Here is a 25,653-nt window from a genome sequence, read left to right as displayed (position 1 = left end):
CCAGGGCTCACCCGGCTCCAGGGGCCCGCGGCCTCGCCCGGACGCGGGGCCCAGGGCTCACCCGGCTCCAGGGGCCCGCGGCCTCGCCCGGACCCGGGGCCCAGGGCTCACCCGGCTCCAGGGGCCCGCGGCCTCGCCCGGACCCGGGGCCCAGGGCTCACCCGGCTCCAGGGGCCCGCGGCCTCGCCCGGACCCGGGGCCCAGGGCTCACCCGGCTCCAGGGGCGCGCGGCCTCGCCCGGACCCGGGGCCCAGGGCTCACCCGGCTCCAGGGGCGCACGGCCTCGCCCAGACCCAGGATTCAGCCTCACCCGGACCCAGGGGCGCACGGTCTCGCCCAGACCCAGGATTTAGCCTCACCCGGACCCAGGGGCACATGGCCTCGCCCGTACCCAGGGGCCCGCGGCCTCGCCCGGTCCCGGGGCCCAGGGCTCACCCGGATCCAGGGGCCCGCGGCCTCGCCCGGACCCGGGGCCCAGGGCTCACCCGGCTCCAGGGGCGCATGGCCTCGCCCGGACCCAGGGGCACGTGGCCTCACCCGGACCCGGGGCCCAGCCTCACCCTGACCCAGTTCCCAGCCTCACCCAGACCCAGGGGCACGCGGCTTCACCCGGATCCAGGACCCAGCGGGGTTTCGTCTTCTTGATCCCATTTCCTGTTGGTCAATTCCATCTCAGTAATTCCTTCGGCCATTTTCTCAGAGCTCCAGGGCAGCCGCCGCAGAACTCGTTGGGCGGCGGGCTCGGCGTAGCTCCGGTGTGCCCGGTGCGCGGCAGCGGGCTGGTCCGGTGTTGTTGCGTCAGCCCTTGGGTCTGCAGCGGTGGCCAGTCACCGAGCGTGCGCACCTGGTCGCTTCCGGGGCGTTGAGATTCTTGAAGGACTCGGAGGTCAGCAAGCGCGGAGTCTCCCACCCCATGACTCCCAGGGGCTTGTCTGTCCGTGCTCGGCAGCGAGTGGGGCCTTCCCCTCAGCCGGAGACCGCTGGGGGAACTGCGCCGAGCACGTTCCAGGCCGCCACTGTGTCGTCTGAGCCGTAGTTCTTAAAGTGTGATCTTTGGGTCGCCGGCATCAGCATCATCCCTAGTACCCCTCTCTTTTATTCTAGTTGTAGAGCGTCTGCTCAGTCAGCCCTCCGGTGGTTCTGGATGGTGTCTGCTCCGCTCTCCCGTCGTAGACTCGAAATTGTTGTGGTAGGCAGCAATCAGGCTTCCGCCCTATGCCTCCATCTTGGTCTTCCTTTGTATAGTTAAGTCTTGATTGTTGTTGGTGTCGCTGGGAGGATTTGTCCTCCAGGCCGATTGGCTGTGCGGATCCTCTGTGACTATAAAGGAAGAGTTGCTGTGTAGGAGACAGATTTATGGGCCGGGGCTTGGTGCAGCAAGGCTTTGGCGCTCACTGAGTCTGCCTCTAGAATGTGTCCTTTATGTGAGTGGTTGAAATCTGGTGTCATCTCATACCGACCACTAGATGCCCTCGTTTCTGGGTCTCCAATGGTGTGTAGGTCAGCTACTACCTGAGACCACTCAGCAGGACTTACGGCAAAAACTGCAGTTTCCTCCTCCTGTCTGAGCGTCCCTAGAGCAGTCCGACTAGAACCGCAGTTTATCTGGTCAAGCTGCCACAGGGCAGGCCACCCATATGCAAAAGCCGTTGCTTGGAGCCCAGGTGTGCCTGTAAGACGTGCGGGGCGGAGCTGCAAAATGAGCTGGGCGGGTCCCAGGGCGGGGCGAGTCTCAGGGCGGGGCGGGGCCTCAGGGCGCCACCAGGCCATGGCGAGGCGAACCGCTCTGGCTGCAAGTCTGCTCCTTCTGCCCTCCACGCTTCCAAGCCCCCTCGCTCCGCACTCCAATGCAGCAAACACTGATTGCTGGGCGCGCCTCCGCAAGGAAGTCACTCCCACTCTCCGATCCGAAGGCCGAGAGTTGCGCCTCTCCCCGCAGGCGTCTGGGGCGCTAATCTCCCCTAGGTTTGGAACAAAAGCCACAAGTCCCTTCCCCCGACCCACGCGCCTCCGCACCTCAGCTCCTCCAGAGTTTGCTCTTTCCTCTTCTCTCTTAGCTGTAAATCCACCATTCAGCCTGCTCTCCTGTGGTTCTGGGTGGCAGACGCTCTGTGCGCGCAAAGTTCCTTTGTTTAACCTTGAAGTTGTTGTGCGCGAAATTCCCTTGCTCGACTCTGCTGCCCTCCCGGTTCTCCTCTCCCAAAATGGCCAGAGGACCCGAGTGTAAGACAGGAAGTCCTAAGAATCCTCCAAGTCGGTGTTGGCGGTCTCCGGGGCCCCGAGGATCTCAGTGGGGAGCTCGGTCGGGTCGGTGACGCGGGTGGGCCCGTCTCGCAGAAAGATGGTCTCTTCCTTCACCAAGAGCCGCTGCGCCGAGTCCGCGGCTGCCGCCACAGCAGTTGCCGCGGCGCCCACGAGCCCATGGCCCCGGCTGCGGTGCTGGCTGAGAGGAGCCGCCGCCCGGTCTGGGGAGACGCGAGCAGGAGTCGCCGCGCTTGCCAGTCCATCTTTTAGTTTTTTTTTCGGAACTGCCATGCGAGGCAACAGATCAGCCGTTCACCTCCGCCGCCATCCTCCACGTATTTTTGAATTATTCAGTATTCTTACTATTCCTGATTTTTAGGTTTACACTATTGTGGTCAGAAAATATATTTGATATGATTTCAATCTTTTTAAAAATTTTAAGACTTATTTTGTGACCTAACCTATGACCTCTCCTAGAGAATGTTTCATGTGAGTTTGAGAAGAATGCATAGTCTGCTGCTGCTGAATGAAATATTTTGTGCATGTCTGTTGGTCCATTTGGTCTTAAGTGAAGTCATATCCAATGTTTTATTATTGATTTTTCTGATTGAGCAATCTATTCATTATTAAAAGTGGGCATTGATATCACCTATTATTATTGTATTGCTGATTATTTCTCCCTTCATAATCAGCAGTGCAATAATCCTGAGGTAATATTTACTTTAATATTTAGTTGGCATATGTATTTATGATTGTTATATCTTCTTAATGAATTGACCCCCTTATCATTATATAATGATCTTCTTTTCTCTTGTTACCATTTTCTTAAAATATATTTTTATTTATTTTAGAGAGGAAGGGAGAGGGGAGAGAAAGATAGAAACATCAATGATGAGAGAGAATCATTGATCAGCTGCCTGTTGCACACCCCGCACTGGGGATCAAGGCTGCAACCCAGGCATGTGCCCTTGACTGGAATAGAACCAGAGAACCCTCAGTCCGCAAGCCAATGCTCCATCCACTGAGCCAAGCCAGCCAGGGCCTCACCATTTTTGGCTTCGTGTTTATTTTGTCTGATACAAGTTTAGCTACCCCTGCTCTCTTTTTATTTCCACTTGCCTGGGATATCTTTTTCCATCCAAGAAAGGTGAGCAGTTGGAAAGGCCTGTGGAGGAAATGACATTTGGTTGGGGAAAAGTAGGGAGGCAAAGAAGGCAGGGAAGGGCATTATAACAGAGGGAACAGCACCAAGCAAAAACAAGGTCATTGTGTGTATAGGACATGGCACATGTTTTAATGTGGCTGTAGCCTGAAATTCAATGATGAAAATGAGGCCAGAAAGATAAGACGGTCAAGAGCTAAGAATACTTCATTCATTTAAATTCAGAATGGAAGGGAAAAAAGGTTATACTGAAAAAGGTTATACTGAAAAAAGAATGGACAATTACAAGTGGAATCACATGAGGCTACTATGGTGGGGGAAGGAGACCCAGACTGGCAGTCCGGTCCTAGCTCTGCCCTTGCTAGTGTGACTGTGGGCAAGTTCTTGCTCAGTTGCTCAGTCTCTTCATTTGTAAAATGGGGTAATCATTTTGAGTTGAGTCTTGTTGAGAGGGTGAAATGAGAGGGAAGAAACCAAGGTGCTTTCTAAGTTGTTTCTCGTGAAGTGTTTCTCTTTTTTTAGCTATACGATGAGATGGAAAGTTTATGGGCGGGGCTGCTGTTTTGTTGGGATGGAGAATGGAAATCATCTGGCCCGAGTGCTGCCTGATTGCGAATTAATGTGCTGCGTGGCAAGAGAAAGTGGAAAAAGCTCCAAAAACCAGAAGAAAGACATGATAATACAGGTCCCATGATTTTGATTCCTCACTTTATGCTTTCTTAAAGAACGGTGAGCTAAATTCTGGAGCCTGCCATTCAAATTCAGCAAAGCCATTCTGCACTCAATTAATTTAATATGAAAGATATAGTGGGCCATTAATCTACTGGGAGCAGAAGTTTTTGATAAAAAAAACTAAATTAAATTCTTCAAGTTAGAAAAAAGGGGAATTGTTCCCTTTCATATCACTTGAATACAGACGTAGTTATTCAGTTCAAACAGCAGAGCAGGCTCTGGCTTCTGAGAAGCAGAAATTCATTTAATTATTTCTCAACTGTGAACTTGTTGGAGTGGGGAGTTCAGTAACATCTAGTTGCCCAGATATTTAGAGATGAGCCAGGATGACTTGGTTAGTGATATTATTTACAAAAATCAGCCCTGTATTATTGTGTTTTTAAAAAAAATATATTTTTATTGATTTCAGGGAGGAAGGGAGAGGGAGAGAGAGATAGAAACATCAATGACGAGAGAGAATCATTGACCAGCTGCCTCCTGCACGTTCCCCACTGGGGACTGACCCCGAAACTTGGAATCAAACCATGACCTCCGGGTTCATAGGTCAATGCTCAACCACCGAACCACGCACTGTATTGTTGACCCCTTCCCTTCCTCCTTGAACTGTGTGGCCTGGCTGTGGCTCCTCACCCACAGCTGCACTCCAGTTGCCTCACTCCCGCTGGCATCGTCGGAGCTGAGTGAGGAAACGTGCCCAGGCCCAGCACGGAGGCCAGTCATGTGGGTCCCATGCTTTTCCCTCCCAGAAAGGAGTGTGCTGTGCAATCTGGGCTTAACGTCAGTGATTCTAAAATGCCGTTTGCTGAGACAGGCCGAACCCGAGGGGCCTGTGGAGATGCCGTGTGGTCTGGAGATGGGGTGGGGGCAGAGCAGAATTCGGGGCTGGAGGGAAAGCTGAAGGATTCCACAGGAGGAGGGCCTTTTCTACCCACTGACGGGATGGGCAGTCGTGTCCTTTCTCCTTCGTCACAACCCATTCCAACTGCTCCTGAACTCACTGCCACGTGGTTTTGGTTTTACAGCTCAGAATAAGGCCAGTGTGAGTGCCCACGTGCCTGGTTCGTGGCCTGCTTAGGGTTCTCTCTCCTCGTGATTGTTCAAGATTCCCCAAGGGCTCAGTGTGGCCCCAAAGTAAATCATTCTGAGGATTCTGGTCTTAAGGGACCGCTGATGTTGCTCCTGGTGGCCACAGGGGCTCGCTGTGGAAGCCATCAGGAATTGCGGGCAGGTCAAGGACCGTGGGCAGCTGACCTCAAAAGCCTTGGCATCCATGCAGCTCACTTCTCGGGGTTCACTGTCTTGGTGCCAAACCCACCTATTCCCCAGGGGAAGCTGCTCCAGCAGGTTGGGCCACCAGAGGCCTGTGTGCATGCGCATCCTTCAGTGTCTGCACTGCCTGCTCCCCTTCTCCAGAGGGCAGGGAACCTCTCCTTTTCACAAAATGTCAATGTTCCCGTTTTCCTGACAAGGCTCTTGACTCTGCTCGGCTCTCATCCCACCCACGTCCGCCCTGCGTCCACCCCTTTGTGCCTTGACCAGAAAGGCCCGTTCTAAAGATGGCATTCTAGTTCCCTTATCTCACAGTGAACACAACAACAACAATAGCAACAACAACACAACACCAGATCACACGCAATGAACCTCTACATGTGTCAGGAGCTGTCCAAGCCCCTTCTATGCACTCGCATTTACCTCTCAAAGCAACCCTATGGGCCCCCACTTACAGATGAGGAAATAAAGATGTGGTAATTCAAGTTGCCATGGTCACAATCCAAGGTCACATGGAGTAGAAAATGGAACAGAATTTAAACACACCTGCACTCATACACAATTTAAAGCTTTATTGGTGCCTTTTCATACATAGAGGATTACGCACTGATTTTCAGGGACATTATTCTATTCACCCACGGGGTTACTACAAACTGAAACTGCTTTGAAACACTCAGTTTCCTGGAGGATGTAGCTGGACCATCTGGTTCTGTAAAGCATGGGGCCTTTTTCTGTCTGGGCAGAGCTTGGGGGAGGGCCCAGGGACCGTGGGTAATTCTCTGGAGAAGGGTCTCATGAAGAGCAGCAACCAAAGATCTCCCAGGACCTTGTGCCCAGGGACCTTTCCTCCTGGGATCTCACAGGCACCCCTACCTCCACACGTCCAGACTCAATCCCCCTCCTCCTCATCCTTCCTCCCTGCCTTATCACCTGCCTGCCATAGGCAGAGGCTTGCGGCCAGGCTGGTCTCTACCAGCTTGTAAGGATTCAACCACCTTAATATTTTTTGAATTTATACCCCTCCTCCCCATTGTCCTGTCTTAACTTTGACCCCTGTTGTTCTCTGCCTGGATTTCTGTTTTCTGAGTCTTCCTTCTTGTCCCTGTCAGATTCATTCCCAACAATGGAACCAAATCAATCTTGGACAAGTGCTCTCTCACTGAGAACTTTGCAGTGGCTTCCAAACCCTTGGGAAAGCATTCCAGTTCAGTAGCCAGGGTTGGCTGGTGTCCTAAAAGGCCTTTTCTGTCCCCGCATCCTCACCTCTTGTCCCTCCCTGCGCACTCTGCCTTCTAGCCACGTGACCCGTTCCAAGGGGGATGCCCGAACTCCCTCTTGCTCTGGGCCTCTGGCCCTGAGCTTCCTCTGCCTCGCATACCCTGTGATCAGCCTCTCTTGATGGAATCCTGTGTGTCCACCAGCCATCAAGCTTAGAGGTCCTTCTCCGCAGGATTTCTCTTCCTGGAGCCCCACAGCATCCTGGGACCCCTTGGCCCCCCCCAACCCCAGCTCCACTCACCATTTGCGGGTGTGTCTCCCTACTAGAGGGTAAGGTCTCTGAGGGCAGAGGCTGCTCTATCCACATGCCCTAGCACCAGCCTCGCAGCCAGCTGAGATGGTGCCTTTGTGAAAATTAGAAAAAGATGCCCATTCCTCAAGACTCTGAACGGCCATCTGCCAGACAATTGTTCCAACATCTGCACAAATCTATGATGGTCATGTGGTAACTGTGCCCCTGCAGCTGTGCAAGGCACAGCTTGTCCTGCACGGCACAGAACTGGCACACAGTAGGCACTCAGTACACCTGGGCTGGGTAAATGTGCACACCCTGCCCGAATGTGTCATTGAAAGTGTGGGAAACCCTGCCTCTCGCAATGACGAGCCTGGTTGTATCTGTGGAGCTCTGTCACTGCTCACAGAGACTCTGGCGAGAGGAAACCCACTCCGTCGTCGCCTCCGTGTTGGGGAACTGAGCAGGAGCCGTGGGCAGATGAGGGCATGAGTCCAGGACAGCCTGGCAATGGGGCAGCCCTTGGATGAAGGGTGCTGAGACCCAGCGGTGTGCAAACTTGTCCTAGGCTAGACAGAGTTAGGAGCCACGCCAGGCACAACGCTCCCCTCCCACTCCACCGCCCTCCTCCCCGGCCAGAGGCGGTTGAAATTCCCAGGTCTGATATGGGTGAGGGTGGACTCCAAACACTGAGATTTTGGTTTTCTTACTGAGCAGGAGGGTCCAGCCAGCAATCCTGGAGAGCAAGGTCCCAGGTCTGAGGACATGCCCTCAGGCTAGACAGGTGTGGGTGTATCCCTGACAGGAGGGCTGAGCTGAAAGGGACCACTCCTTCTCACCTGCAGATGAGAGATGGGGGGGGGGGGGGGGAGGAAAAGGGGGGAGGAGTGAGGGGGTGAGAGGGGCGGGGACGAGGTGGGCCCACAGCTGGGCACATGTCCAGCCAACAGTGACATGCAGCTGCACTTCGGCCTCTTGATTCCCAGCCAAACTGGGAGGTTATAGAATGTCCATTCTTAAAATTTGTGGTAAAATATACAACAAAATGTACCATTTCAACCATCGTAAGTGTAGAGTTCAGTGGCACTGGGTACATTCACATTGTGCTACCGTCACACCATCCCCAGAACTTTTCCATCTTCCCAAACTTCAACTCTGTCCCCATTAAATATTAACCCCCTTCTCCCTCCCACAGCCTCCGGCAGCCACATTCTACTTTCCGCTGATGACTCTAACTACTCCAAGTACAACGAGTGGAATATAAACAGAATCACACCTTATTGCCTGTTGTGTCTGGCTTATTCACTTAACAGTGTCCTCACGGCTCATTCCTGGGTCAAATTCCCTTCCTTTTAAGGATGAACAACCTTCCTTTGTATGTGTAGACCGCGCTGTGTTTCTCTGTTCATCCATCGATGGACGTTTTGCTCCCGCCTTTGGGCTATTGTGAATAGCACTGCTGTGACTATGGTGTGCAAATCCTTGTTCCAATCCCTCTTTCAGTTCTTTGGGGTCTATGTCCAGAGTGGAATTGCTGGATCATACAGTAACTGTATGTTTAATTTTTTATGGAACTGCTATACCATTTTCCACAGCAGCTGCACCATTTTACATTCTTAACAATACACAGGGGTTCTGATTTCTCCATGTACTTGCCGACACTTGCTGCTTTCTGTTTTTTGTTTGTTTTTTTACTAAAAATATTTATCCACTAGAGGCCCAGTGAACAGATTTGTGTACTGGTGGGGTCCCTTGGCCTGGCCTGCACCCTCTTGCAATCCGGGACCCCTTGGGGGATGTCGGAGAGCCGGTTTTGGCCCGATCCCCACAGGCCAGGCCAAGAGACCCCACTGGTGAACAAATCAGTGCACAGGGCCTCTAGTATGCATATAAGATCTTTGGTTAATCTCTTCCCGCCCTCCCCCTTCCCCCCTTCCTTCTGAGATTCATCAGTCTGTTCCATGTTTCCATGCCTGTGGTTTTTGCCCTGCGTTGAGTGTCTGCTCCCTGGTGGTCAGTGCGCATCATAGCTACCAGCTGGTCGGCCGGTTGGCCAGTCGCTTAGGCTTTTCTATCATTCTAGTGAAGGTGAAGTGGTATCTCAGTGTGGTCGGTCCATTTTTTATATCTAAATCCAGCCTTCATTGGAAGTCTTCAGTGTTTCCATACTTTGTCGTCTTTCTGCTATTTCTGTGAGACGAGGCTGACTCTCCCTTTGAGATGGAGAAAGGAGACCCCTGGCCCCCTCTGCTCTGTGTGCAAAGCGGCCCTGGAGTGCCTGCTGGACAGGCCTGTGGGAGTCCTCGGGCGAGTGAGGGCTGTGGGAGGAGGCAGCCGCCTTGGTGTGAGCCCTCACGGCCGGCCGCAGTGGGTCCTCGGGGCAGGAGGACACCCCAATCTTGCTGGCTCAGGGCAAACGCTTCCCTGGCTGCTCCCAGGGTGGCTCCTACGGCTAGTTTGTTGTTTTCGCTGGGTTAGATGAAACAGCACTCCATGAATTCTGCTTTCTCACAGCAGGTTCATGGGATACAGGCCAAATCCTTCCCTGATCCTGAGAAGGAACTAAAACCAACCTTTTAAGGTTCTGAGTGTAGTTTAAGGGAAGCTACACAGAACAGATTCCACCTGATGGATGGCAAGGGTGCCCCCTCCTGGACGGTCCAAGAACTGTTAATGGCTCTGTTTTGGACTTCACAATGCCAGGGCTAATGAAAATAAAAATTTTAGTTAACTTACCATGGTGCTTACTGATTCTAAGTGGCTTGTGTTATTGGCTTTACTTACCCTCATCACAACTTTATGAAGTAGTGACTGTTATCATCTCCATTTTATGAGGAAATGGAGGCCCAGGGTGATTAAGTGACTTGTTCAGTGTCACGCAGCTGGTAAGTGGTGTTGGGACCTGCACCTGGGCACCTGGCTCCACACCTCGGGAGACTTGATTTAATAAGACATTGCTTTTCCGAAGCATTTCATAGTGTTCTTAAGTTTCTTTTAATCTTTATAACTCAGTGAGGCAGACATCCATGTCATTCTCATTTGCCAGAGGGGCAAACGGAGGCCTGGAGACTCCCTTAGGGAAGCTGTGGGGTGTTGGTGAGGATGAGGAGAAAAGGGAACCCTTGGGCACTGCTGGGGGGAATGCAAATTGGCTCCACCACTATAGAAAACAGTATGGAGGTTCCTCAAAAAATTAAAAATAAAACTACCATATGGTCCAGCAATGTTCTGGGTATATAACCAAAGGAAATGAAAACAGGATATTGAAAAGGTATCTGCACCCCCATGTTCATTGAACATTATTCACATTAGCCAAGATAGGCAAACAACCCAAGTATCCAACAGTGGATGAATAGAGAAAGAAGATGTGGAAGACACACACACACACATACACGCACACACACAGACAGACACACGCACGCACACACATGCACAATGCAAAATTATTCATCCACAAGAAAGAAGGAAATATTGCCATCTGCAACAATATGGTTGGACCGTGAGATCCTTATGCTGAGTGAGATAAATCAGACAGAGGAAGACAAGTACTGTATGTTCTCATGGATCTGAGGAGTATAAAAAAACCTAACTCACAGAAACAGAGAGTAGAATGGTGGTTCCCAGGGGCTGGAGGTGGTGGAGGAACTGGGGAGACGTCGGTCAGAAGGTGCAAACTTGCAGTTAAAGATGGGTAAGTTTTTGCCTGGCCAGTGTGGTTTAGCGGTTGAGCATCCAGCTACGAACCAAGAGGTCATAGTTCCAGGAGGTCACAGTTCGATTCCAGTCAGAGGCACAAGCCTGGATTGCCGGCTTGATCCCCAGTGGGGGCCGTGCAGGAGGCAGCCAATCAATGATTCTCTCTCATCATTGACGTTTCTATTTTTCCCTCTCTCTTCCTTCTTCTCTGAAATCCACAAAAATATTTTTAAAAAAGATGGATACGTTTTGGAGATCCAATGCACAGCATAGAATTATAGTGAACAATGCTGTGTTATATATTTGAAAGTTGCTAAGAGACTGGATCTTAAATTTTCTCATCACAAAAATGAAATGATAATTATGGGATGTGATGGAGGTGCTAGCTAATGCTACAGTGGCAATGATTAAATTATATAAATGTATCAAACCAACACATGTACATCTTAAACTTACACAATGTTATATGTCAATCATATCTCAAAAAAGGGGAGGGAATGTATGGAGAGAGAGAGAGAGAGAGAGAGAGAGAGAGAGAGAGAGAGAGAGAGAAGAAAGCTGTCTGACTCTCTGAACCCCTTGGCCATACTCTGGGCTGGGTGGCAGCGTTGGCTTTGCCAAGGCCAAGGCCGAGTCCTGCTTCCTGCTGCAGCTTCTCAGTGCCCTCAGGGCTGCTGCTGGCATTTCTGAGCTGCCTCGGCTGCCCATGCATACAGAGGAGACTTTGCTGAAGGCGAAGGCGGGCATGGGAGCTTGGTGGGACCAGGGCACCGAGTGTGGGAGGAGCTCAAAGCCCCAGCGGGCTGGGAAGAAAGTGGGCGCGTGGGACACCTCTAAAGGACCAAGGGGTTCGCCCTTTATCCTGTTACAGCGGGAGCCACTGAAGGCTTTTGAGGAAGACAGCGGTGGGATTAGCGCTAGGCTGTCGGAGGCTGGGTGTATCTCTGTGTGACCAATGACTCAGGGCCTAGTGTGCGTATGACTTCCTTCTGCAACCTGTCTTTCTGTCTGTCACTGAGCGCTGCGATCTCTTGGGGGCTGTAAACTCTCCAAGGTCACTGGCCCTTGTAGGGCACACGTTTCTGTGTTCAGTTTGCAGCCTGGTGACTGCAGAGCCCGTAAGGGCCCTGGGCCCTGTCTGAGCCTCTCACCACACGCGCAGCGGACATTACAGGGTCTCAGGATCAGGCATTTACAGGCACGCCCACCGGGCTCCGGAGCCCAGGTTTCCTCTCAGGGATGGCTTCCGCCCTCTCTTCTCCCTGGAAAACTCCCACTGACCTACCCCTGGGTGGCCGGGACGTGTCTGCCATGAGCTAGTGCAGAGGAGGCATGCAGCCCAGGGCTGGCACGGGGAACCCCGCAGTCAGCGTGGGTGATCACAGTGGTGTTTGCAGGTGCCGACCCCTTTGGTGCCCTTGAAGCTGGGTGGTGGGCAGCGGGTGTGAGAAGCTTCCCTGAGCAGGGCACTGCAGGAGGAGATGCATATGGTGACGTACATTTCCACCCAGAGGCTTCCTGCTCATTCTGGAACAGGCCCAGGAATAGCTGGAGGCCCCTGACCCGAACTGTCATGCAGGTCCTTGTCCCCCAGGGGCAGGCTAGTTCAGGGCTGCTGGTTAGGGCTGGGTGGCCTGCCGTTCCGGCTCCGGCTCCGGCTCCGGCTCCGGCTCCGGGCTTCCGTGCCGCCCCGTGGGGAATCCCGTGGACCCTGGCTGACCCTGGCTGCTCAGCGTGTGGCCCGGGCTGCGGCTCTAGGAGAACGTCTCTCTCCTTCCAGTGCGTCGGTCCAAGGCAGCTGACGAGGAGAGAAGGCGCCGAGCCCAGCGCGCCCGGGACGAGTACCGGCGCCTCTCGCTCCGTGCCATCCAGAAGGGCACCGTCGCTGGCCTCAGCTTCATGTTCCAGGAGCTTGGCCAGAGCCACGAGCAGGAGGCCAGGCTCTACCACCACTTTCCGGGCCCGGGGCCGCTGCTGCCCCTCGCGGGGCCTGCCAGGTGGGTCTGGTGGGGCTGGGGGCTGGGCATGGGGGTGCTGGCTGGGACAGGGCCTTGGATGGGGGCATGGGGCACTGGGGGTCCAGTCCTGGTTCTGCCTCCAACTTGCTGTGAGATTTGGGGGCAGTCATTTCCCCTCTGTGGGCCTCAGTGTCCCAGGCTGTGAAATGGGGCAGGAGGGGAAAGGCGGGGGTTGGAGATTTCTAATAACTCTGGAGTTCTGGGCATCTTAACTTTTCTGGGGACTCGTATTCCTTCGAGAATCTAAAGGAAGCTGTGTACCCCTGCACTCCCAGATGTGCGTATATAAATAGTCCCAGCTGCTTGCACGTAATTTCAAGCTCTGCAGGGTCCACAGGTCGCAGGTTAGGAACTGGCACTGTAAGACCTCAGGCGGAGTAATGCTGCCCAGTGGCCTGGAGCCGGGGCTGGCTGCCTCTAACCACAGGCAGCGCTGGGCATCCTGGTTCTGATAGCAGCTTTGCAGGTGAGCGTGGTGGGATGCAGGAGGCTCACACACGCTGGCGTCACGGGAGGGGTGTGGTGAGGGCACTTAGGGGACTGCCCGTGATAGCCAGGACCGAGGGGGAAGTGGAGGCCTGGAGCCTTCCTCCTTCTGCCCGTGCCCCTCAGTCCCAGATTTGTGCCCCCATCACTGCAGAGCCACTGCCTTCCCCAGTGAGGGCACCGAGGCTGGGCGTGAGTGCCTGCGGCTCCCTGAACCACAGCTCACCTGCAGAGAGTCCACCCCCTCCCCCCAGGTGATGGACAGCTCTCTGAACCACAGCTCACCTGCAGAGTCCACTCCCCCCCACCCAGGTGATGGACAGCTGTCTGAACCACAGCTCACCTGCAGAGAGTCCACTCCCCCCCCTCAGGTGATGGACAGCTGTCTGAACCACAGCTCACCTGCAGAGAGTCCACTCCCCGCCCAGGTGATGGACAGCTGTCTGAACCACAGCTCACCTGCAGAGAGTCCACTCTCCCCCACCCAGGTGATGGACAGCTGTCTGAACCACAGCTCACCTGCAGAGAGTCCACTCCCCGCCCAGGTGATGGACAGCTGTCTGAACCACAGCTCACCTGCAGAGTCCACTCCCCGCCCAGGTGATGGACAGCTGTCTGAACCACAGCTCACCTGCAGAGAGTCCACCCCCTCCCCCCAGGTGATGGACAGCTCTCTGAACCACAGCTCACCTGCAGAGAGTCCACTCTCCCCCACCCAGGTGATGGACAGCTGTCTGAACCACAGCTCACCTGCAGAGAGTCCACTCCCCCCCCTCAGGTGATGGACAGCTGTCTGAACCACAGCTCACCTGCAGAGAGTCCACTCCCCGCCCAGGTGATGGACAGCTGTCTGAACCACAGCTCACCTGCAGAGTCCACTCCCCGCCCAGGTGATGGACAGCTGTCTGAACCACAGCTCACCTGCAGAGTCCACTCCCCGCCCAGGTGATGGACAGCTGTCTGAACCACAGCTCACCTGCAGAGAGTCCACTCCCCCAGGTGATGGACAGCTGTCTGAACCACAGCTCACCTGCAGAGAGTCCACTCCCCCCCCTCAGGTGATGACAGCTCCCTGAACCACAGCTCACCTGCAGAGAGTCCATCCCCACCCAGGTGATGGACGGCTGCCTGAGTTTTGCTTTAATTGGCATTTAGGATTACTCATTCCCTGCGTCTTTCTCTCCCTGCAGGTAGGGAGGACTGACCATGTCTGAATTTCCTCCTTCCTATCCTTCTTTCCTTTTCCCCTTCCTTGTCACTTATGTGATTCACAAACCAGGAAGTTAAAAAAGACACGGAGGAAAGACCCACTCCCATCCTTGTCCTCTTCTACTCAGCGCCCTCTCCCCAAGGGAACCCCTGTTCTCAGTGTGTCTGCCATTTCCTTTGGCAACTGCCAACACGAGAAGCCATAGTCTCTCTTTTTTTTTGCATAAAACTTTGCATGTTCTACACAGGGTTCTGTATTACGGTTTCCCCCCCATTTATAGTGAAAGTTTGGAATTGATTTCTCTTTATGATGAGGTCAAGTATTTTGTATCTGTTTAAGGACCACTGGTATTTCCATATTTGTCTCATCTTTCCTCTACCCGGTTTTTATTGTGTTATTATTTTTCCCTCATCCCCGATTTCTAAGAACTCTGTAAGTATGAGGGGAGAGGATCCTTTTGTTTGTGATAAACACCTTTTCTCTGTTTGCCATTTGTCCTTTGCCTTTTGCCATGAAGTTTTCTGTCATGCGGGAATTCTTGGTTTTTCTGATGAAGTTTTCTGTCATGCAGGAATTCCTGACTTTTACAAGGTCAGGTTCTCTTGTTTCCTGGCTTTGGAGACACAGCTAGAAAAGCCTTCTTGGCATTTTCCCAGGAAAAGGATAATGTGTCATTTTAAAGGAAACGGATGATTAGTCCTGCAGGCCCACGTGATGGAGCTGCATGGGCCGCGGTGCAGCCGGCTCCAGGCTGGCTGCCGTTGCTCTCATTAGGGGAGCATCGGCTCCCACCAAGGGGGTCCAGGGGCCGTGCAGATGGGGCGGCAGACCCAGTGCCCGAGAGGCCCTGCATCAGCCTCCTGCTGTGGCTGCCCCCGGGGCCCAGTCCCTGACCGCACTGCGCTCAGCGCTGCCGCATGGGCACACCCGGGTCTGGCCGTGCCGAGGGCAGACGCGCTGTTGCTGGTGCAGGAGTCAGGCTTCTGGCCGGGTGACTTCCCGCAGACCATCCCAGCATTCCTGCTCTGGCGAGTCTGCTCAGAACAGAGGGACGGGAGGGTCTGGCCGTGCAGAGGGCAGGCTAGTTCAGGGCTGCTGGTTAGGGCTGGGTGGCCTGCCGTTCTTTCTTGCTGTTATTTATAGCCTCCTCTTGCCTTCTAAGGAACCTGAGTTCTCGCAACCAGACACGTTTTCCCTGGAGCAGTTACTGATTGGAGGAACATGAATGAGGAGGAACAGGAGGCTGGGGCAGGGCTCCCGTGTGCTGCATAATAAAGAGGCAGGGCCTCCGAGGTTACTGCGAGGGGAACCCCAAAGTGTGGGTCAGCAGGAGCAGAGCTGGTAGTGGGGTGCAGAATTGCCCAGGGAGGCGGCGGGGGAAGGAGGATGTTTTGGGGACAAACTCCACGGCTGGTGGCGGTAAGCCGTGCGATGGAACCTCACCCGCTGGCTTCCGTGTGACCCTTGCCTCACGTCACACTGCTCGCTGCTGTGTATGCGTGTAAGGGGATTCATCTGAGGACAAGTGAAAATATGACCTCATCCTGGGGTTTGCAAGGAAGCGCTGAACTCAGCAGCTAAGTGTTCGTGCAGGGCAAATGCAGGGCACGTGCGGGGACAGCTCGTTTTATAAAAAACGGTGAATTGTAAATGCCAGCACTATCGGTGGGTGGCAGCGACGGAGGAAGACTTTCCCAGGCTGCTCAGGCCGGGCCGGAGGCTGCTCGTCAGACGCTGTGCTCTCACGTAGCTATCACACACAGACCAGTGCACGTGGCCTTGCCACCTGTTCGTTCAGCCGGTAGCTGGGGTTGCCTGGTACGTGTCCCATGTCGTCGAACTCTAACTGTGCTTCCTGTCGTTGTAGCTCCAGTGCAACAGGGCTGTTCGGCGGACCAGACTCTATACGCATCAAGAACCACAGTTCAGACACAAACACACTAAAATCTTGGCTTGATTGTGAGAAAATATAAACGATATGTAACTCGTGACCCATAAATTCTTCAAGTGCCTCTCTTCATCTCACGCTCACTATCTTCAGCCCCTCCCCAGATCCCCTTCAAATCTATCAAGTCAGCCAGCACAGTGCTGTGTCCCCCGTCCTCTGTCCCCGCAACTTTCCTCTGTCCTTATCCTTTTTGTTTCTTGGTGGTGAATCTCAGCCACAGCCACAGCCACAGCCACAGCCACAGCCACAGCCACAGCCAGTCGGGGTTCTCGGTTTCTCTCTGTTCACTGTCCTGATTCTGCCACATGGAAGCAGGGAGCAGCTGGCGAAGGCAGGTGTCCCCTGAGAAGGCTGGGGGAGGGGCCACCTGAGGGACAGAACTGGAATTCTCTTTAGCGGGGTGTGGGGCGGGGGATGGAGGACCCTCACACGTTAATCATTTTGCTCCCGTTACATTAGAGTCCTTCGTGGACGCTCACGCTCACACCTGGCCATCCTTGAGGGAAAATGTGCCTTTTCCTTCCCCCAGACACCTCGCCTGTCCTCTTTCCCACCCCCTCCTGTGTGGCTCTCTTCAAAGCAAGTGATCACAGTGTTCTTTGGGGAACAAGAATCACAGCTGGTACATTAGAATCTGCAAAGTGTCTTCGAGTACCTGACTCATTGCATCCCCTCCGCAGGTGTGAGTGTGGGCACTGTCCTTATTTGTCCTCACAGTGGCCTCCCTCCCTCCCTCCGTCCCCTCCCCGCTGACTCTCCCTCGCTCCCTCTCTCTTCTCTGCAGGACTTGGGAGCGCCCTCTGCGTCCCGTCTCCAGAGAAATCATAGTCCGCTGGTTCAAGGAGGAGCAGCTGCCTCGCCAAGCTGGCTTCGAGAGGAACACCAAATCCATCGCCCCCTGGTTCCATGGTAGGACAGCGCTGGGTCCCCGCAGACACCTCCCACAGGCCCACCTCTTCCGGAGACTGGGAAGGAGGTCGGCAGGGCTGTTGTAGTCAGGGGAGTAAAGGACTTGCGACTGCTCATTTCACTCTCCCACAAAGATGAGCCCGTCTCCCAGGGGTAAGGGTCAGTGCTCCTGGCTCCCTTGGGTGAGACTGAGTGGACAGAGGTCCCCTTCCTGTCATTTACGTGCACATCGAGTGTGCTGAGGTCAAGGCACAGTTCTCATTTCCTCAGGGCATGTGCTGAAATCCAGAGTGACCTTTCTCGAGGCCTTAGGACACCAAGGCCGAGCTCTGAGCAGGAGCCCGGAGGCTGCGGCACCTGGGTACTGAATGTGCATCCCTCTTTCTGCTGGGAAGGGATGAACACGGCTCTTGCCCATTGCTCTCACCTTGGCCACCAAGGGCTCCTCAGAGGCATCATCTCTACACTCACAAGACAGTGAGCGGTCATTGGACCCCGAGTTCCCGGTGGGCCAGGTCCGCATCTTGTTGTCTGAGCCTGCGTCCCTAGACCTGGCCGAGGCCTGGTCCTCAGCAGGCTCCGAGCAAATGCTTGCTGAGTAAATGACAGAATGGCTGCACGAGGAGGTCAGAGTTATCCAAACGTAGAACCTGAGAGCTGGGAGGCTCCTGGAAGTATTTTGTTGCTTCATTTTTACAGATAAGAAAATAGGCTTGGAGAGGGGAAGACGTTTTTCTAAGGTCACAAAGAAACTTGTAAAGTCAAGTTCATGGCTCATGACCCAGTCCAGTGAGCTGAACATGTAGAGGACGCGAACAGGGAAACAGGAGTGTGATGCTAGTGGAGGCCTGCTACAGGGAAACAGGAAGGGCCGCTGGCCATCATACCCTCTGTATCAGTCAGCGATTGCTGTGTAACAAATTACCTCCAAGCTCAGTGGCTTAAAATAAAGAAGCATTCATGATTTATGAGTTTCCGAGTCAACTGGGCAGTTCTTCTGGGATGGGCCAGCCTCAGATGATCTGAGCTTAGCTTGCTCATGTGTCACCAGACAGCTGTCAGGTCAACCGGGGCTGGCTTATCCAGGGTAGGCTCCGCTGAGACAGCTCTTCTCTGCTCCATGTGGTCTCTCACTGTCCAGCAGCCTGGCCAGGCTGTCAGATTCTCTGGATAAGTTGTGTCTTGCTTGGCCTTGCTCCCTCCCTCATCAATGTTGAGCCCACGTTTGCCTGAGGACTCCCCTGGTCAGGATTGATCTCTTGCCATAATTAGCACCTGTCTGACCTTTATCTGCCTCTTTTTTCCTTCTGCTGGCCTCCTGGAAGCTTGACTGGCCTCCACAATGCCCTGTATTTCCCCTGCATTTGTCTTGATTCCTGGCCAGCTTCCAGGTGTTCTCAATTCCATCCAGATGGAGAGATGAACCCATTGTCACAGTAGGCACTGGAGAATATGGGGTCTTGAGATTCTGGAAGACCCTCACAGGCAAGTTCAGGACGTTGCTCTAGTTCCAGGAAAGGCAGCTGGAGTGATTAGAAGGAACCATGCAGGGGTGAGCAAGGCCATGTGTACCTTCATTCCCGCCCACCTCCAGGAGGCCAAAGAGTTTGTGAACTAAGAAGTGCAGACAGTAGGCACACTCTACAGATGGGACGACTCAGACGTAGCACTGTTAAGGGATTGCCCAAGGACACAAAGGTCACAGAGCACCAGCAGGCTGCAAGAGTGTCCTCACTGGTCTGTCTCTTCCATTCTGGCCCCTGTACAAGTCCCTCTCCTGAGACTCTTTTAACCAGGAACCAGGTCCTGGTACTCCCTGCTCATGACCCGCTGCTTCCCTTCACACCTGCAATGAACTTCCAACTCCATGCCGGGGCCCACAAGGTCCCGATGACCGGTCTGCTTCTGGCCTCAAGCCACAATTGTTTCCTTGCTTTCGCAGCTCTGGCTGTTTCCTGTTCCTCAAACAAGCCATTTTCTTTCCCACCTCAAGCCCTTTGCACTTGCTGTTTCCCTAGTTTCTTGCATGCCTAACACATTCCCATTTTTCATCTGAAATATCTCCTCCTCAGAGAGGCCTTCCCTGAACCCCTTACCCAAAGCAGCCTTCACCAGTTTCTCTCAATTCACTGTGTTTATTTAATATTTTTCACCAACTGGCATTTACCTCCTTATTTGCTGGTGTCTGTTCTCCTATCTAATTGTAAGCCTGCGAAACTCAGGCCGTTGTCCATTTCCCCTAAGCCTGCCATAGGAAGGATCCATGAGGAATGGGAGAAGGCAGAAATGAAGGGCCGGAGTTGGGATGAGACTCCAGTCTTTCAGATTCCAAAGAACAGCCCTTGCTTCTCCGCATTGGACCCTGGTGGGTGTGTGAGGCCCCTCAGGGCCCCGTGAGTGAGGTTGAGCCGAGAGCAATCAGAAAACCCAGAGCCACATGTGAGAGGTTAGGCTAGCCTTCCTGGGTGCCATGTGCTCACTGGGGCCAGAGCCCTACCCATGCTTTAGCATTCTGTATTCAACCCTCACCTCTGCTTTTCATTTTAAATTTTATTTATTTATTTATTATTAAAATTAAATTTATTGGGACCTAATAAGTGGTGATGGAAGATTTCATTTTTGCTTTTCATCTTCCCAAAAACAAGGGCAAGACAAACACACTGTCTCTCTCTGTTGCACTGTTGTTGAGCTCTTCAACTCAATTCATGGCGTCCCTGTGTGCCAGTCAGATGATGCATGGTTCTGCCACAGTAACAAATAATCCCAAAGTCTCAGCGACTTCCACCAACCCAGAGGTTTCTTACACACCCGTGTTACACACCCATTCGCATGTGGAATTTAATACGGGCCTCAGACTGAAGGAGCTGCCTCTGTTGGAAACGCTAATGGTCTATTGGAAACTTGAATGGTCTATTGGAAACTCTAATGGTCTCGTGACAAAGGGAAAAGAGTGGCAAACCTCATGCCGGTTCCCAAGGCTTCTGCCTGGAATGTGCCATTGCTGCCCAGGTTTCTTTGTCCAGAGCCAGCTTAGCATGTGTGGTGTGGGAGTAGAGCAGGCGTCCTCAAACTACGGCCCGCGGGCCACATGCGGGTGTTTTTGCCGTTTTGTTTTTTTACTTCAAAATAAGATATGTGCAGTGTGCATAGGAATTTGTTCATAGTTTTTTTTAAACTATAGTCCGGCCCTCCAACGGTCTGAGGGACAGTGAACTGGCCCCCTGTTTAAAAAGTTTGAGGACCCCTGGAATAGAGTCTATTACATCCACCATCCGCTTTTAGACCCCTTCTTACCCCCTGGCCTCCACACATCCCACAGGAGATGGAGGCTCTTTATGCTCAGAAAGAAGACAGTCCACTTTCCTGAGTGACCTAGCCACACTTCCCTGGAGCTGGTCCCGGGATTCACTGCCTCTCACCTCTGACCCATTACATGTCCCTGTATTCCTCAGAGAGCTCCCGCTTGAATCGCCGCTTTCTTTTTCATCCACACATTCTTATACTCTTTATTTTTTGGGGGGTGGGGGTAAGAAAACTTTTTCTCCCCCCCATTTTTTTTTATTACGGTATTACATGTGTACATATCTTCCCATTGCCCCCCCCCTCCCATACATGCCCTCACCCCCCAGTGTCTTGCGTCCATTGGCTATGCTTATATGCATGCATACAAGTCCTTTCGGTTGATCTCTTATCTCCCCCACCTCTCCCTAACCTTCCTGCTGTAATTGAAAGCATAGCACTAGCATCTTAGGCACCTGTGTAGCTCAACTAACAGTTCTGTGGGGTGGGGGCTGGGCAGGACACAGGTTGCTCTGAGGCTTGAGGCAGACAATGGAGAAGGAAAGACAGAGGTGCTCACATTTATCGTTAGCTTTTTCTTTTTATCTTCACCTGCGGATATGTTTTTATTGATTTTTAGAGAGAGAAAGATCAATGTGAGAGAGAAACATTGATCGCTGCCTCCCATATGCAACCTGACTGGGGATCAAACCCGCAACCTTTCAGTGTATGGGACGATGCTTCCAACCAACTGAGCCACCGGCCAGGGCTTGAGCTTTATTTTCTATCCTGATTAAAAAACAACTCCAACCCCCACCCCCCGCCCCCCAACAAGTTTTATATTGTCCCGGACCAAACAGACCATGATTTCAGCTTCGCAATTTATGTAAGTGATTTCATGTTCTTTTGGCAGCTCCGCCGTAAAGCGTGCAGGCAAGTTGCTAATATGTGGACCAGAGCTATTTAGTTTTCATTGCTCTGTGACAGGACGAAAGAGATAGGCTCACATATGGAAGGTGGCCAACTCTCTTTGCTTGGCAAGGACTAAGTCATACTCGAAGATGATATTCCTTCCTCAGTTTAGTGTCAACATGTCCTGTATTTTATGGCTTGATGGCGCTTATGGTAAGCAGTAGTTATTTTTGTGTTACCTTTGCTCAGAAGCAAAAAGGTAGCAGCTTCATGTTGGATTCCCAACTCTTTAGAGTAACTTCACTCAGACCTAAAATTCCAGAGTCTGGAACCACTGGTCCGGTCTGACTTCTTTCCCAGGGTGGGAACTCCCTGAGAGCATTCCCAGTAGGACTCCTGTACTGGTCCTTCCGGAGAGGAAGCCACAGGCCGGCTGTTAGGGAGTCTCTGCTGGAGGTTGGCTGGTGGTGGCTGGGCGACTTGGCTGGTGACTCTGCTCCACGCTTCTCTCCTGCGCCTCCCGGGACCAGGGGCTGCCAGGCGTGCTCTGCTCAGGGGCCGGAGGGCAAGTGGCTGCACGCTGACTCTTTCGGTCTGTCTCCGAAGCAGCGCACGGTCTCTTTCACCTCACGCCGTTGTCACAGTATGTCACCGAGTGGAGGAGTGGGAAAATATATCCTGCTTCTTTCGTGTGAGGAACTGCAAAAGCCTATGGCCAAGGGTGTGAAGCCGGAGAGGGGAGGAGAATTTGAACCAGTAATGCAGTCTGTCACAGTCCTAATATAAATGCTCCCCGTCCTCCCCGCTGGGTGAAACATGCCCGGTTAATTTAGCTGGGTTTCAGATGCAGGTGACGCAGATTTCCTTCCCGGCCCTCTGACCCAGTTGGCTGTGCTGTGGTGCAAGGCAAAGAGCAGTGTGGACAAGGAGCTGACGATGCGGCCCGCTCTAGAATCCAGCGGCTCTGTGACCTTGGCTGTGTCCTCTGAATTCCTCATCTGTGAAACTGAGATGATAGCATAGACATCACAGGATCCTTATGAAGTTCAAGCCCACAAGTATGGTTTGCCCCCCTGAATGAGCCATGTCAGTGTGAGAGCTGACCTCTCCTGGCATCTGAGGTCAACCGCCAGGAGTGAGGTCACTCCTTAGGGGAGCAGAGTGTGGGGAGATGGGCAGGGATCTAGCTTCCCGCTGCTGCCTCGGGGTTCTTGATAAAGTTTCCTCTGTTAAAAAGAGAGATAAAGTGGCAAGTTCATTCCTCTCTTCTCCTTCATTGTTACGGTCCAGGGGTTTTAAGAGAGACTTCGAGTAATCTAAAAATACTCCGGAGAAAAGGGAGTGCGTGTAAGCTCAGCTTTGGGGTGTGTGTGTGTGTGTGTGTGGGGAGAATCTATTTTTGGACTTCAACATGTATCTAAAATTAATAATTTTGTCCAGTGGCACAGTTGAAATCCATTTCTCTTCCTGAGCGTTGCTTCTAGAAGACAGTCACCATGTGGCCCATGGGTGATTGTCTCGGCAGCAGCCCCTGGCTGTCTTGAGGCTTGCCCTCAGGGCGTGGCGGGGAGTGGAGCCCTGAAGTGGATGACGGTCGGCCTTGGAGAACTCTTCCTGCAGGGCCCTGCTCAGGGGCTGGGAGTCGGGGCCTGGGCGCTCTGCCCTGGCATCTGCATTGCAGTGTGGTCCTGAGACCATGCTCTGCTGTCATTGTTCCAGGACCCTGGGCCTGCCCACGGCCCTGTGGAACCCTCAAAGTTTGCTCAGGGGTCAGGAGCCCTGCAGAGGTTGGCCAGGGCGCGGGAGTCTGTGGGCTGAGGATTGAGGCTTGGCCTTGCTTGTTTCTCTGTTGCTGGTAGCGTCTGGTCCAGGAGCTGAGGCATGGGCAGTGGTGACCCCTCTGCATGGCCCTCCCGGAGTCCTGCAGGTAAGGGGCCGGCGCACCGGGCTGTCCTGCAGGGAGGCAGCCCCCAGAGAGGTGGGAAGGGTTGTGCCCTGGGAGACAGTGCTGAGTGGGAGTGGAGTGTAGGCTCGACCCCTAACCACATGCACTGGGAGGTCACTTCCTCTCTGAGTTGCATGACCAGGACGGGGTTGGACTGGCTGGCCCGTGCTGCCCATTGGCGATCCCCCCCTACCCCCCATGCTGCCCCGCAGTCTTTCGAGTTGGCCTGGTCTTTGTGATGATTCTCAGGAGCTAGGGGGTCCAGGCTGAGGGGCAGAGAGGGAGCCAGCTCAGGCCCCTGTCCTTGGCTCCCAAGGTCAGTGGGAGAATAGGAAACTCCGATGACTAGAGGTGGCAGCTAGAATGGGGACCTGGCAGTGTGGATCCAGGCACTAGATCCATGTTAAGCAAGGAAAAGCTGAAGAACCCAGAGGCAGAGAAAGTAATAATACCGACTTCGTAGTGGTGTGATGGGGATTGGGTGCATTAATGTTATAAAGTGTTTAGAGCATGTGTGGCATGCGATACATGCTCCCGTTTGTTACATGGAATAGTGAACGCGGTAGCCTTTGGAGATGCACATCGGCATTGGAAGCGTGTGGATTGTGGCCTCATACAGGGCTGTCACTTGGAAGGAAAGAGAAGGTCGACATCAAATGACTGTACACGAAAGGAGGATGATACTTATTTCCTCTAAAAATAAGGGCAAGTCTGCGTGTTCTTTCATCGTGAGAGGGTACTCATTTTGAAATGTCCCTTCAAGGCCGTGAGGGGTAACTCACGGGCTATTTGGAAGGATTGTTAGCGTGTCCCGATCCATCGTGTCAAGTCAGATTGATCATTTTCCTCGCGCGCAGAATTTGGAATGGAAATTTTCCACCAGCTCTGGTCCCAAATGCAACATTTCTAAACAGGACAGAAGTAGGTCAGTCGACCTACTTTTCCCTTAAGTTCTTGCTTAAGCTGTTCCAGCTAAGAAATAAAGGAATCTTTTTTTCTTCTTTAAAAAAAAAAAATGGTGCACTGGCTATAAAGTCTCAAAAAAGGGTCACAAAGAAGAGTGAAATGATTTTCTGCTTTAAGAAAGCATCAGTGGCCACAAGAGTTTAACTCTTTCCATCTATCTGGCTATAGTTCTGTGTTCTTGACTCCAGACCCTCTGTCTCCTATCGACCTGGCCTTTTAGTGTGGGTGTTCTGATGGGCTCTCTTTGGTTTCTGACCCACAGGGGTGGGTAACTAAAATGTGGGGAAGGAACAGGGGTTGGGGGACCCAGATGACTTGGATTTCACAGAACTGATTTTTTATCTTCTGTCTGGATTCTAAGAAGCAAGGGTAACAATAAACAAAGCTGTGATTTCTGTTGATGGAATTGCCTTAATCATCTTCTGATAGTCCCATCATACTTCTGGTGATTACAAAGTCTCCTCCTACCTCCCGGACTCCGGGACGTTCCTATCCCAGGCGGACCCTTCTTCACCCCCAGGAAGCTGCCTGGGCTTTCTGTGCGCCAGGCCCCGGAGTCTAGTTTCCCACCGCTCCCCAGGGTAAGCTCACCCCAGCCTGGCACCCAGGGCTCCAGCCCACCCAGGCCCTTGGCCTCACATTCTTGTGAGGAGGCCTGGGGTTGAGCAGGAAGGCTTGGGGTGGGGGACACAGCCACTGTCTCCAACCACTAAGGCCCTCCATCCTGTACGGGGCCTCTGGGCCAGGACACGCAGCGCCTGGTGGGAACCGCCAGGGGCTGCCTTGGGTTCAGTCTGACCTGTTAGCCCTCAGCTGCCCTGAGGGGGAACACGCTCCCCTGGGAGTGGTGAGCACCCACTGCCGGGGCGTGTAAACTGAGGCTGGCAGCCCCTCAGCCAGGCCCATGAAGCTGTGGGGGGTCCAGTGTGATGGGCTTAGAGCAGATTTCAGGAATCCCCCTACCCCTTCTCACCAGGCGAGATTCTCTCTCTACTCGTCCGAGAAGCACACAGTGGCCTTGACGTCCGCTAGAGCACCAAGTCCCGCACTGAGTGGTTGAGGAGCCTGCCTGAGGGTGAGGACTCACGAATATTTATACGAATTGTTCAGAGTTTCTCAGACTCAGAGCGCCCTCTGTTTAGTAGCTGAGTTCTTTATAGATCCACATGCCAGAGCCACCTGCTTACAGGGTCCATGACAAGGAATGCTGCTGCTTTTGGGCCTTGAGCCACACTCCTCTCGCCAGCCCCAGGGGTGCACAGGCAGGAGGAGGCCCTACAGGGGTCCTGCAGGGATCAACATGGCTCACGTGTGTAACCGATGCGTGTTTTCTCCTGCAATCATCACGGATACCCTATCTCCGCTGC

At 53.3% G+C, this 25,653-nt stretch overlaps 1 protein-coding gene across 2 annotated transcripts in view; it reads left to right on the top strand.

Annotated features, from left to right (window-relative positions):
• SH2D4B (SH2 domain containing 4B) overlaps window positions 1–25,653 on the top strand; it is a gene marked incomplete at its 5' end in the record, with an annotated part of 83,018 nt that overhangs the window by 38,068 nt on the left and 19,297 nt on the right. For both annotated transcript variants that reach the window (XM_079793919.1, XM_079793918.1), the window contains 2 exons: window positions 12,394–12,610; window positions 17,060–17,184. In XM_079793919.1, the coding sequence (XP_079650045.1) occupies window positions 12,394–12,610; window positions 17,060–17,184 (342 nt within the window). The remainder of the gene's footprint in view (window positions 1–12,393; window positions 12,611–17,059; window positions 17,185–25,653) is intronic.

This window comes from Cnephaeus nilssonii, assembly GCF_951640355.1.
Source record: "Cnephaeus nilssonii genome assembly, chromosome: 16".
In the NCBI taxonomy this organism is placed as follows: Eukaryota; Metazoa; Chordata; class Mammalia; order Chiroptera; family Vespertilionidae; genus Cnephaeus; species Cnephaeus nilssonii.
The sequence above is the reverse complement of the archived record's forward strand: the minus strand, read 5'-3'. Positions and strand labels throughout refer to the sequence as shown.